The sequence below is a fragment of the Carassius gibelio genome, chromosome A3 (genome assembly GCF_023724105.1).
Source record: "Carassius gibelio isolate Cgi1373 ecotype wild population from Czech Republic chromosome A3, carGib1.2-hapl.c, whole genome shotgun sequence".
Classification (NCBI taxonomy): domain Eukaryota; kingdom Metazoa; phylum Chordata; class Actinopteri; order Cypriniformes; family Cyprinidae; genus Carassius; species Carassius gibelio.
This window is the reverse complement of record NC_068373.1, coordinates 17,983,959-17,998,260: the sequence shown is the minus strand read 5'-3', so window position 1 is coordinate 17,998,260 and position 14,302 is coordinate 17,983,959. Positions and strand designations below refer to the sequence as shown.

At 39.3% G+C, this 14,302-nt stretch overlaps 1 protein-coding gene across 4 annotated transcripts in view; it reads left to right on the top strand.

The window, feature by feature from the left end:
• Positions 1 to 14,302, top strand: part of LOC127950414 (retinoic acid receptor alpha-B-like) — a 111,254-nt gene that overhangs the window by 60,764 nt on the left and 36,188 nt on the right. The window contains exon 1 of one of the 4 annotated variants that reach the window (XM_052547476.1): positions 13,151 to 14,036. The exons of the other annotated variants lie outside the window; for them this stretch is intronic. Within the exon in view, the coding sequence (XP_052403436.1) occupies positions 13,874 to 14,036 (163 nt within the window). The 5' untranslated portion in view covers positions 13,151 to 13,873. Of the gene's footprint in view, positions 1 to 13,150; positions 14,037 to 14,302 lie in introns of those variants that run through there. 4 annotated transcript variants of the gene reach the window in all.

Genomic DNA, 14,302 nt, shown 5'->3' with positions numbered 1-14,302 from the left:
CAACACAAAATCATTGCTATTTGTAAATATTTAGCCTTTTGGTGAATTAGTAGCTAATTCGTATGATTTTGTACGGTCTCATTTTTCTCGTTTTCATACAGTTTGCTCATGTCCCAGTGACGATTATGTTTAGAGTTGGGTTTCATGTTAACTCTTTTCCTTTTGTACAATTAACATGATATGAGTTCATAAGAAATCACGTCTTGTGAAACTGTGTTTTCCTTTGAGGTTGGGTTAGAACAAAAGCCAATGGAAACTTGTCAAATATTAATGGAAATATAACAAACATTTGTAGTATTTCTTTCCATACGAATGTGCACATATATTTACACACATAAACAGTGAGTTTATCCTTCACTATATTTGCTATTTCCTACTCAAACATGTGGTTTCTTTCTGCCTGGTAAGTTTTACTTGTTAACTGTGCAGCAGGTGGTATTGCCTTTACTGGATACATTTGCTTGCCAAATTGTAATCTAACCGCTCATTGTAGTGTTAGCCAGTTGCCTTGAGTAAACCACCATAAGTGGGTGTACTGTGGTTTTAGGTGCTATAAAAATGAGCTGAAGCAGAACAGCAATGTAATTATGGTCAATGAAAAATAAATAAAGACAAATTAAGAAATTAGCTTTTAATTTGTGCCTTTTGTGTATGATTAATAAACATTCATTGTATAGTGAGGCTTTCAGAACACTTGATCATTGGTTTTACATGGACATTCAGTTTCTTTCAAGCAAGTTTTAATCAGACGCTTGCTGATTATTGTTTCTTTGTGCGAGTGTATATGAATGTGTCTCCTGTGTTTGTTCCTTATTTGTGCCTTTGATGTGCATGATGCATGCCACATGTATCTTGTCCCCTTTTAACTTGTTTATCTTTATATTTGTTTATCTTTATGTTTGGGAGTGTGTGTCTGCATTCACTTCCTGTGGGCCTCCAGACCAAAGCCTTCTCGCAGTGAGAGAATAGACTGGTTTATTGGACGCCTGTCAGGCTCAGTCTGAATTTACTGCCCACAGACAATGTTTATCACTCAACAGAGGGTAATGTGAGCAGAAAGCGCTGCAACCAGAGAGGGAGGGATGGAAATAAAAGACGTGAGGGAGGCGACAAAGCAGATCCAGAGCCGGGGAGGGCTTTCTGGCCCACTTCTCTTCTCACAATAGCTCATAAATCTCCAGACCCCATCCTGAGATATGTGTACTTACAGAGAAAGTGAAGAGAGGAAAGCAGGGAACAGAAAGGGGAGGTGGAAAGCGGCATGGCACTTTTCTATGCTATACTTTATTTTTTGCTGAAGCATGGAATATTTTGGTATCTATCTCTATATCTGCAGTGTTTGCACCGTCTTGTGTGTTTGTGTCCGAGTGGGATTGATTTTTCTTTTATTCAGTGTGCATGAATACATTTCATTCCGTTTTAAACACCACTAAGCCTTAAAAGAGGCATCAGTCACGCAAAAGATCCTGTTAAAAGATGGTTCCCTTACATGTGAAAAGCCATATTATATTTGTAGTACTATCATGATTTAGTTGCAAATAAACAATAATTGTATGTAATTTTTTTTTTTACTATTATATGGTCATTTTATGTTATTCCACTCTTCGATGTCACATGATCCTTCAGAAATCACTCTAATCTATCTTCTTTTATTTATTTGCGATAGAAATCTTTTGTAATATTATAAATGTCTTTACTGTCACTTGTCCTTACTGAATAAAAAAAGTATTAAATTAATTTCTTTAAAATAATTTCACTGACGTCAAACATTTGTTATGCAACGCAACGCAACATATAACATATAACATAACACATAACACATAACACATAACACATAACATAGCATAACATAACATGTTTCAAGTAAATTCAGGAATCACAACTTTGCAGTAGGAAAGCATTGAAAACATGTACTAGTTAAATTAGGGCTTCCAATCAATACAAATGAAGACTCTTGCAGATAATTAACAAAATCTGCAAATACTGGCTGATGGTCCCTGTTAATCTGTTACCAGTTCACATACTGTGAAATCGTATTGTTGTGTATTGTCATATTAAAGTTCTCCGAGCTTCTTTGTGGTGTGTGTGAGTGCCTGATGCCTGGTGTGAAACCCTGTGACCCAAACGCCGTCCTCCCTCACACCTCGCATTCACACTTTCACACTCCACGGCTGCTGACATTTTACTGCGGCGTGGACGGTGTGATGGGTCGACGGAGTGTGAGGTGCATCGTGGGTGTTGTTCATGGAACAGCTCTCAATATAACTGAGGTTTTCTGTTAATATAATATTTAACAATCATTTTCTGTGTGATTTTTAAAGTTTAATTTGTGCTTTTTTCAGTGATATTAGTGTTAATTAATTTCTTTATTTTTGCATATTTAACATACGGTTTCATTGCCTCCTTTAACTGCTCAATATCAGTTTGTATATCCTCTCATACGGTACTCTCCCCTCGCCCTGTCTCTCTCACTCTCCTCATCCCTCTTCCCTGGCCGTAGGGCTCCCTATCCACTAAGGTGTTGAATAATTAATGGAGGCAGGCTTGGTTGATTAAAACAACACATCAGTCTGACCTCATTTAGTGAAGGCATGACACAATGACAGGAACCAGCAGTGTCCTCCTAATGACAGATTACTCCTGACAGCGTGTGCTACTGTAAAGGGATTACATTTTCACACACACACACACACACACACACACACACACACACACACACACACACACACACACACACACACACTACAAGGTACACTTATGATGGTACCCGTACTAGTTATACCCATTCAACTGTCCAAATGAAAATATGGAATGTTTAAAAACCTGTTTTTTTTTTTTTTTTGACTAGTTACAACAAGTAAAGAAAAGGAAGTTATACTGTATGTAAACGTTTTTTTATCAATAAATCCACTTTTTTATAGGAAAGTTTCTTAAACAAATTTGAGCTTCAGGAGAACTTCCGCTGACAAAAACATCTAGCACTTCCTGCATTTTGTGTATTTGCTTTTGGCAAGCTTATTTCTCTCTTGAATGTATTACATGACGATTTGCTTTATAAATAGGCCTATGACTGACAGTTTAAAGCCTGGGGTGTCCTCACATTTGTTTGTCAGTATTTTTAGTCTCTGTGGATATCGAGGAGTTAAGGGTGACATTTTTAAAAGGGGGCAAATACAACGTGTGTCTCTGCATGAATTGGAAGTCACTGGCATGAAAGCAGATAGAGATTTGTCAGCAGATGATGACAGCAATGAGCTGTAAATTCCTCACACAGAACATTGTCACATCAAATCCACCACTGATTTCTGCTTGTATTTCTTACACATTCAGGAAATGTCTATTTTGAATATGGAATGAACGCCTGTACCATATTTGTTTGGCAAAAAATAAAAATGTGATGCCTTGATTTAGGAACAATTCCATTTAATAAACAGCTTTGCCAGTATTTCTGTATCAGTCATGCCAGTCCGACCGCTCACTGGAATATACTGGAAAGAACCGATTGAGGGGGTTTGCAGGAAGGAGGGAGGAATAAGCCACCTCTTTCGTCTGCATCAAAAAAAAAAAAAAAAAAACGTTTATTTGTGGCACATGGAGCAAGTTTTTTTTCAATAATTGTGTCCAAGAGTTGCTATTAGTATACCTGCTTTGATTTTGTACTCTGCCCTGTGGAAGCTGACAAAGGCTGCTCTTTTTTTCTTTTTCTTCTTTCAATGAAGACTGACGATTAAAAACTGCTGAAATAAAATGGTATAAATGACTCATTTACATGTACTTTTGGGCCAAAGTCTGAGATTATACATTGTATGCATGAAGCTTAATTGTATGCGTCTAGCTAACATTTCTTTTGTCAGAACAACCAAACCTTACATTTTGATATCCATCATAGAATTAACATATATTTTAGCAGTAGTCAATCATATTTTTGAAAAAAAAATATAATTGCATTCAGCAAAGATGCAAAACATTAATCAAAAGTAATTTCTAAAGGACCATGTTACAATGAAGACCGGATTAATGGATGCTGAAAATTCAATTCAGATTTAAAATATATTAAAATAGAAAACATTGCAATATTTTACTGTATTACAATATACACTGTATGTTATCAAATAAATGCAGCATTAGAGACTTATGCTTACCAACTCCAAACATTTTAACAGTAATATATCTACAAGTGGGAAATGTTCTCAGTAGAGGCCTAATATTTAATTCCTATTGCTAAATCATAGAATGTCCCGAAAACCTTGTAAAAATCAGAGAATCACACAGGAAGCATCACACTGTAGATAAGTATCTATGGATGGCATGTTTTCAAGCACTTCTGAAGAAGTCTTGTATTACACTGTGTCACATCAGTCCCATTGTTGACAGCACACTGAATCATGGCCAACTGATATTGTCATGATTGTGCCAGCTAATAGTTTCGACATGTATTTTTGTTATCAGGTTTCTCTGGGACTTTTATTTCTTTTTCAAAAGCATGCCATCTTTTTTTTTTTTTTTTTTTGCTTAGCAGATATCATAGTCTGAAGAGTTAAGCTTACAGTAAGTTAATAGAGATATCCAATCCTTAAAAACTCAAAGGAAGAGAGGGGGAAAACCCTGTTTAGTGAATCTGCTGAGCTCAGTCCTTTTCAGTCTCGGTGTCCTGGCTTGAAGACAAAGTAAAAATGGTGTATTGACATTTGCAGGAGTGTTTTTCCTCTGGCGTGGAGGGTTTGTATTATTAAATGGTGTGGTTTTGTTTGTACGCTTTCTTCAATTCATAATTAGTTGAGAATTTATGTGCAGTGAGCAGAAAACATTTTCTGACCTCTTTTAATCATCATGCTAAATATTACCTGGACTTTGAATGAATTTGATTAAGAGGTATTGCACTCATTCACAGATCCTAAACAATAATGCTATCATTCAAACATATTATCATAAGAGGCTAAAATATGGATAAAATTGACCTCTCTTCTTGTGTCTGATCTGTGTTCAGGAAGCTAATGTAGAGAACCAAACTGTTACTTGAACTCAAATAAAGCAGGGCAAAGTCTTAATGCTCTGGTTTGCTTTTTAGTTTTAGTGGAATAGAAAAGGTGATGTTTTGAAGAATCCTGGCCACCTTTTTGCATGCAGTAAAAGTAAACAGGGACTGGTTATGTCAAGATCCCTAATGCTGAAAAAAAAAAGATAGCTTGCAAATAAAATATTACACCTTACGATGCACCGTGTTCAGTATAACGTCAATGTCAACCAGCGGTTACTACAACACGCATGACAACGAGTGCCAAAATGGTTTTGATGTATATTTCAGAGACATTAAATAATAACTTAAATTTGTGTATGTTTCTTGCACAAAGTTATTGTATGACTTCAGAAGACATTGAAAGTAAAGTATGAGTCATATAGTCTACTTTTATGATCCTTCTATGGTGCTTTTTTTGTTTTTGTTTTTTCAGTCTTGTTGTCCTCTTTGAAAATCTTATGGTTTGGAATAACATGAGGGTCCGCAAATCATGACTGAATTAAACTGGGAACTGTTCCTTTAAGGTTTTCAACCTTTCTAATTTCCTACCACATTTTCCATTGTTAGAACTATGTCATATGTTAATGTTGGATTAACAGACATTGACAGGTTTTGTTTCTCAAGGTGTCAGCACATATTCTTTAACAAGAGAAATCTTAAATGTATTGCATGTGTTTGCATTTGCATGGGGATTAAAGGGCAAATCTATTTTATTCATCATTTCCTCTACATTTTTAGCAGTATTGGAGACCAAATTAATTTTAAAAGGCAATGCCAATGCCTTGTATAGATGCAGACTATTAAATCACATGTAATGTCAAAATTGAGCTGTAATTATACTGAAGCTATATCCTGTAACCCAGTGCACATTTGCTCCAGTTCAACTTTTGTCCTATCCAAAAGAAATCTGGTCTGCTGAAATATGTGGAAGGGCTTCTAGAGTGGCAGCATGCTTGTTTTCTTAGACTGGAGTTTGGAGACGGGAAGTGCAGTGGCTCTCGGAATGGGGACCAGAATGGCTGGCCAATTGGGCCGGGGGTCAGCGTGTTTGTTCCTGTTCATGTCCACAACGCAGCTGCTCTGGAGAATTAGGGGGAATCCCAACCTAACTAATAGTATAAACTGCAGGCCTCACATTAAGCAAGAAGAAAGGAACTCAAAATAGATCATGTCCTGAAAGTAAATGAAGATTGTAATAGAATTTTTTAGGAATGTGACATCTGCATAAAACATTTTTGAGCATTGTGTGTGAGCACTTTAGATGGTTGACTTAAATAAGTCATCTGCAGTGTCTGGAATCATGTAAGAATTGTTTTGCATGAAGTCATGGGAGTTGAGTGTTGAAATTCTTTCAAAATAATGTAAAAACGGCATTATTCATTTGAAGGCAAATGTTAGGCCCCGTCCACACGGAGACGGCGCTTACCCCAATCCGATCTTTTTTTTCCTCGTCTCAAGAAATATCCGCGTCCACACGAAACCGCAAAATGATGTAGTATACATGCCAGACCAGTATGTGGCGCTGTAATTCTGCCACAGAGATACACTAAAAACAGAGAAGAAGACTTGGACTATGCTCATAAACCTTGCGCGTGGTACACAAACGAACATGGAACAATACATTTATTAATCAGTGTTAATGTTAGTTAATAAAAAGACAATCGTTCAGTGTTTGTTCATGTTTTTGTTGCTGTTACGTGACGTAGAGGTGTCTGACTAGGGGGGAGACGTGGGCTGATGACGTCATCGTTTTAGAAAATATACGGATTAGCCGTCCAGATGAAAACGCAAAGACGGCGTTTTCAAATTTATCCACTCTGGGACCCGGTTTCAAAAAATAGCGTTTTCACCTTGCGAAAACACCGGATACGTGTGTACAAAACGCCTATCCGATAAAAAATTTGTGCGTATTCACAGAAATGCGTCTCCGTGTGGACGGGGCCTTAGTTACTTCTTCAGAGGAGGACCCAGATGCGTGAGCTGGACTGTTGATGAAGGGGGGTGGTTCCAGATGGTCCACCCGGGTCTGGTTAAATATTATCAGTCCATTGGCCTCCCCCATTACCACGCTGAGCCTGTAATCCATCGTAACTACCCAGCCCTCTTTCATCTCCCTTCTCTTCTCTTTTCTCCCTTTGCATTTCCCTCAGAGGAGTGGATTATAGGAGGTACTCATTCTGCATTCAAGAAGCACACTAGAAATGGATAGAGCGAGAGATCTCTTTATATCACACTGTCAGATACAGTGTGGACTGCATGTAGAAATATAATGAGATGTTCATATTATACCTACAATTCATATTATAGCAAAGCTTTTGGCAAACTGAAAAACACATTATATGCTTTGACAAGCACCCACAAATGTGATGTTCACCTTCATAATATAAAATCATATTTACATATAAGATGATAATGCATTTTCTACTGACCATAAGAGCACTGTTAGATGTGTAGATAAGAAAAAATAAAATTATTGTGATTTAATCTCATGAAATTCAATCATTTAAATGTAGAATTAAACATACATTCTATCAAATTTAAAAAATATATATTTATTTATTAGCACCTAATAGTAACAGTAATAAATAAATTGCATACTTTACTCTATTTTTTTTCTGTTTTCATTCATTCATTTTTTACATTTTCCATGGACCTTCCTTGCAGTTTGAAAACCTATGACCTAAAATTAACCCATAGCCAAATAGCCACTCATGCATTGTTTTAGCAAACTCTAATTCGTTCTGCCTTCATTGCAGTATGTAACACCCTCTATTCACAATCAGTCTGCGCTGATTTTTAGAGCATGCATCGTACAACATGAGAATTTGATATCCAAACAGCTTATTAACATTTCCCTCTTCATTTACTTCTCAAGGACAAAACCTTTTATCTCTTCATGTTTGTTCTGAAGCACTCCGCCTCTCTGTGCTCTGTGAGTCCTGATCAACCCATCCCGTTCGTGGCCCCCGTCTGCCCCTCTTCCCCGGCGCAAGTGCATGAGAGCACTTGAAGAATGCTGTGCCTCTATTGTAATTGCATCAAGGGGAGGGGGAAAGATGGGTTAATTACCCTCTCAAAGTGGCCAGTACACTTGGAGAGGAGGGTCAAACAAGTCATAATGGTGCATTTGCCAGGCCATTGTGAGAGTACTGTAGCAGAGCGACTAGCTCTTGTTCCCGCTTCAGAGCATTTTAGGGGGCTTTCGCTGATTAAAGCGGGGATTTGCGTCGGCTGCTTTCACGGGTCCTTGGCCGGGAGAATCGATGTGTCAATAGGCTCAGTATCTATATGCAAAGCGGAGGTTTGGCCAGCACATTCAGAGCTTTTTGATATGCATGGGGCTTAGGCTTAAGCTACTGGCAGTAAAGACCGAGCATTATCACAAAGGCTGCTTGATGTTCTTATGTGTGGTGATATGGGGTCCTCCATGGGGAGCGGGTCTGCTTTGATAAGATAGAGAGCTGGTGGCCTGGGAGGCTGTGGTCTGCCGAGGTGTGTTTTGATGACTCAGAACTCCTTTAAATGAAGAAATCACTGGCTTTTGTTTTGACTGCCCATCTATAGCCCCTTTCACACTGCACGTCGGACCCGCAATATTCCCAGAACATTGCCGGGTCGCCTTCTGTGTGAAAGCAACCTGTGACGAGCGCTGTGTGAACAAAAGCCAGATCTAATTCCGTGTGGAAGTTGCTTTATCGCGCGACTCTTTTACCGGCTGTTTTGAAGGAAGATCAACATTCGCGACGAAAACATATGTGCAAACTGTAATGAAGCAGAGATCAGTTAGTTCCTCACTTTCCGTGCTGACGCCGAGATCGTTCGCTTGCTTCAGTGAAAGTATAACGTGCCTAGCGTTGTCGACTCGTACATTACACATCACGCACTGATGTAACGTGTCGTTACGGGATCTTCAAGGTTTTTTGTGTGTGAAAGCACGCACATATACCGGGTCAACACTGGCAGTGTGAAAGTGCAAAATCTAGCGACCCGGGAACAATTACAGGAACACTTTACCCCTATATTTGCCGGAATGGCAGTGTGAAAGGGGCTTATGTAATGTACCAGATTCTTCCTGCCTGAGGCCCACCTTCACAGCGTAGTCCCATTGGGTCCGTTGTGTGTTTGTCTCCATGTGAAAGAGAGCTGGAATGAGAAATCAAGGGCGAGAGTGTTGGGGGTCAGGGTCTTTCCTCTAGGGGGTGTCAAGGTAATGGGCCTGTTTAGAGAGCAGCCCCTATCTGTCTCTAGTCCTCTCAATATATCTCTGTTGTGCCGGGAGTAGAGATGATGGGGTTTCCTTTCATGCTGTTACCATCTGCAGAAGATGGAGTAGTGCGGGGACACCGGTCGGGGTCAGCGGACCTCCCCCACCCTGTACTCAGCTCCAACTCACTCTTAGGCTCTTTGAAATGGTGATGATGATGGGGTGACCCCATCTGCCCCCTGATGCGACGCCCTCAATGAGTCTTGGGTTTGGTAGATCATTCCACTGCCCCCGCTTTTCCCTCCCCAGAGCTCCACAGCAACCGCTGCCCCAGTCTTGGCCGCATTTGTCATGTCCAGACCCCGCAAGCTGCACCTCTATGGGGCTTTTGTTCCCCAACCTGCTGGCTAAGCAGGGGATTTCAGATGGACCATTAACATCTGAACCAGCTCAGCACATTTCCCTATTGCACTCGATCTGTGCCTGGGCAATATCATATAGGTCCCTATACATCGAAGAAGACCAATGATATCAGTTAAGAACTGTTAATTGTGGAGTTGTTAAGGAGACTATATAGTATGATGTGTTAGATGATAATAAAAATCATACTGTAGTACCGGACAAAAAAATCATTTATTTTGGTGGACACAAACATCATATTCAGACAAATCCTACATATATTGAACATACTCGCTGATATATAAACAGCTGACCTTATTCAAATGTGTCACTGAGCTGTTCATCTGTTGTTTGGGTCAGTAGGGGTCCGTAGGTCAAATAGAGTGTTATGGTGCATAGCCAGGGGGACAGGTGTAATGGACTTGACCAGTCATGCTGCACCCTAATCATAGCAGAACATGTTCAAACTGCCCATAACCAGGTCATCAGAATAAGATGAAATCAAATTTGATGACTATGACAAAATAGAGATTTATTAAAAGGAGAGTTCACCCAAAAATGACAATTAATTTCAATTGTTTTTGTCCATGTAATCAAAGCCAGTGGGTTCCAAAACAATATTAGTCTCCTTTGTATGGAAGCCTATTTCTGTCACATAAGAAAAGAATGCATTGGTAAATCATAATTATGACATACAATATTTTTAATTATATGAAAATGTTTGGATTTTCATGTCATGATTATGAGTTTTTGTCTTATAGTTTAAAGCTTTTGTCTTGATTTTGTCTTGATAATTTCTGAACTCATACCTTATAACTTTTTATCTGGTAATTTAATGACAGTTTTGTCAGTTTGAGCTCATACAAATATTCTGACTTCATGTATCTCATAATGTTAACTCTCTTAGTTCAGTTTTAGTATATAGAATTTTTATGACTTCAAATGATTGACAAATGTGTCACAAATATGAATTTTTGTCATAATTGTATGATTTACCAAAATATGATATGTGTTTCTTAATTGGCAGAAATGGGCTTCCATACCGGACTCTCACTGAATATATTCTGAAACATTTTCCAAAATATAGTCTTTTGTGTTCCACGGAAGAAAAAAGTCATACAGTTGACATAAGGGTGAATAATTGATGACACAATTCTTTTTTTGGGTGAACTAACTTTTGAAAGTCTGATGACTGTAAATCTGTAATGACAATGTAAATGTCTCACATATTCACCCTCAAATACACAAACCCACATTCAAACAATCAAACAACTCACCATAAGGAAGGTAAGAGGCAGGATCTGTTCTCTTCACTTAATCCTTGACCTTGAGCCGAGAGTAATGAGACGGGACTGCTCAAGCAATCAGGATCATAAGTGGCCCTGCAGACTGTCAATAGCCTTCACCTGCTAACATTACACATCTGGCAGAGAGGTTCACGATAGCCAATCTCCACCATATGTTTACCACAGCAGTAAGCATCAGCTGGCATATAGTAACAGCACAAACCTTTCAATGCATTTATATTGTACCATAATTTATAACGCACCATGACATTTGATTATTAATGACTATATAAGAAATAACCCTCTTTTTATGTCACTTACTTTCAGGAAATTGCTTCAGCGAGGTTCACTCAAGAGTTAATGTCCGGAGATTGCGATCAAGGTTATGCCACTCAGATTAAACATATTGTCTGTGTGATCGAATTTTATGGGAAAATGGTTGACTTAGTCATATGCGTTTTTTTATATAGCTGGAGTTCAAAAGCTGTCACCGTTGAGAATGTTGAATGGCATCTTTCTCTTGACCTTTGTCAGTGTTAATAGCATGCGGCACATCCATACTGTGCTTCTATAATGAGTCAGCACAGGCGCTCATTGTAACAGTATTGAATGATGGCCCCTCCCTATCAGACTATTTAAAGGCATTGTGAGTGAATGCAAACACACATCTGTTCATCGGGGCAGGGCATTCTGGGACAAACTGGGTCATGTGACTGACAGAATAATGATAAGCATTTAAAACTGTATGCTGTCAGTATGCTAACACCTCACAAACCCAATCTAACAGCATTGACATTGCGTTACGTGTGCTCTCGAGAATGTGCATTTCTTCTTAGCAACAAATCACATAGCATTGATAAGAAGTCAAGCTTAATAGAAATTAAAGAAGCTTTTTTATGCATATTTCGAGGAAGTGAGGTGGGGGAGCTGGATTGAGGGTAATAAATAGCCTCACACTTCCAATTTGCCAGCAGGTTTTCTCATGCATTTCCTCCTAAAGCCCCATAAAGTCTTTGAATTCCTAACAGCCGCCATACAACCACCTCCTCCCCGATATAGTGATATACATAGATTAGCAATGTATATATAAAGCACCGATCACACAGAAAATTTGCATGACCAGTTGAACCTAATGTGAAATCTGCCGGGGAAAGCTTTTGCAATAACACGAAGTTCCTAATTGTGTGGATCCCTATTGATATGGCTGGATTTAGCCTGCGAAAAATTGCCAAACAATGCTAAATGTTACCGCACCTTAACTGGTGTTTACTGTTTGTATAGTATTACATTCACTTGGCATGTGTTAAGTCTTCTGTCAAACATTTAAACTGGGACAAATGTAAACCAGTATTATTTCAAGCCAGCCATTTCCCTCCTTCCTGAACATTTCATAGAAAGATTTATATGGGTCTGTTTGGATTAAAAGGACTGTCCATTAATAAACGTGTATTTATTGAATGAGTGGTCTTTTGTGTGGAGGCTAATATTTTAGATGGTGAAAAATCAATACAGTACCTCTTACATGTCAAGGACAAAAATGTGAGGGCTGAAGCCGGAAAATAAGGGGAGGCTAATATGTCGTTTCACTGATGGATGGAGCCATCAGCGGATGGCATCAACCTTGGTGCGTTGAACTGACGGATGCTGTTGGGCTGCAGCCCGAGTGTTCATTGCCTTGTTATGAACACTACTCTCCAGACGGAGTCTATGGATTTTGTGGTGGGAAACTAGATAGTGTTGCAATGTGTTGTTTACCTCACTTTGTATTGATAAAGCAGTTCATTGAGTGTCTGCTCTTTACAGCGTGGTGGTTTACTGGAAGAGGTGATCTTTATATATATATATATATATATATATATATATATATATATATATATATATATATATATATATATATATATATATATATATAAGCAAAGCGTTACCTCACCTCTATTAATCTACATAAAAACTTTAAAAATTCTTTATTATGAAACAAAGATTTATAAAAGTATACATATATAAGCTTGTTTGGTTTAGAACGTCTTAATCCAACTGAAACTAATGTCATGATAACTTTCTTTTTAAGAAAGAAAGTCAAATAAATGTAAACGTGTATGTACAAACTTTATACTTCAGTTTGTTATGGCGGCAGATCCTCGTTAGATGTCACATTGATGAGACTGAGATTATGTTTATCAGCAGCCAATCAGAGAGCGGCACAGTCCGAGTGGGGGTTGACGGGGGCGGGGCTTGTGCGCAGCTGCTGACACTCGTCAAGAGCGGTGTGGGATAGCCTGGAAAGTGCATGCAGTCCAGAGTTAACGTTACACTGTCGAAGAGCGCTTTTGTTTTTCAAGGGAGAATTTTTCCACAAGTATGCGAGGGGTTCGACACAAGATGCAAAAGACATTACTTTGAGCTCGGTCTGGAAACACAGGAGCAAGTTCTTCCCGTGTCTGATCGGCAGACCTCCAACGGGATTATTCACGAGACCGAGCGCGCACTCTCTCGCTTTCATCGACGCGGACGACTGCGTGTTTACAGTAAATATGCGTCAATGCCTGTTTTTATAAAGTCTATGGTCAATGCAGGTCTGTTAACTTAATGCAAAGCTTTTAGAAAACGTTTCGTTTGGAGCAAGGAGGCGCTTGGGAGCTTTTCAAGACTGCTTATACTCATGTAGCAGTTTCACATCGATCATTGGGTCTCAGAGCCACAGTTTCAACAGCACAGTTGTGTTGCAACAACTGGCGCAGGATTTTAAAATCTGAAGAATGTAGCTCCTTCCCCGTGGACCGCGCGAGCTTCATCGACACACCGAGATCATCAAGTTATTATTCACGCGATTGTGCGAAATCCCACTTTTTGTTTTGATTAGGGTGTATTTTATCCCGCTATTCTCCAGTTACACATAACATTTCTAGTCTTTTTGCAGCGATAAGAAGGAATCATTTACTTTTGGAGAATATTTGGTTCTGTTTCACGATGTACGAGAGTGTGGACGTCGTTGGGCTGACCCCTAGTCCGAACCCGTTTTTAAGCATGGATTACTACCACCAGAACCGCGGCTGTCTGATCCCAGAGAAAGGCCTGGTGTCGGGAGCGGCCCGCGGGTTCAGGACCCCGCACTGGAGCGGCTCCAATCACTGTAGGTGGCCTTTTGTTTCCTTTATCCTTAACGCAGTCTCTGATCTATCATTATGCGGACAATTTAATTCTGAGTTCCTCCCCCGACTGCTGAATGTTTGGGGGGTGGGGGTCACTGGGGCTCTTAGAGGGGTCAGCTGATGAGTGTAGGTATTTTCCAGCATGTGTACATGTTGGCTGTTTCTCGAACCTAGTGAGCTGACTATCTAGGTGGCTAATGATCCGTGTGCGTGTATCGGCTAATTTTAGTGCTGCAATGATAGAATT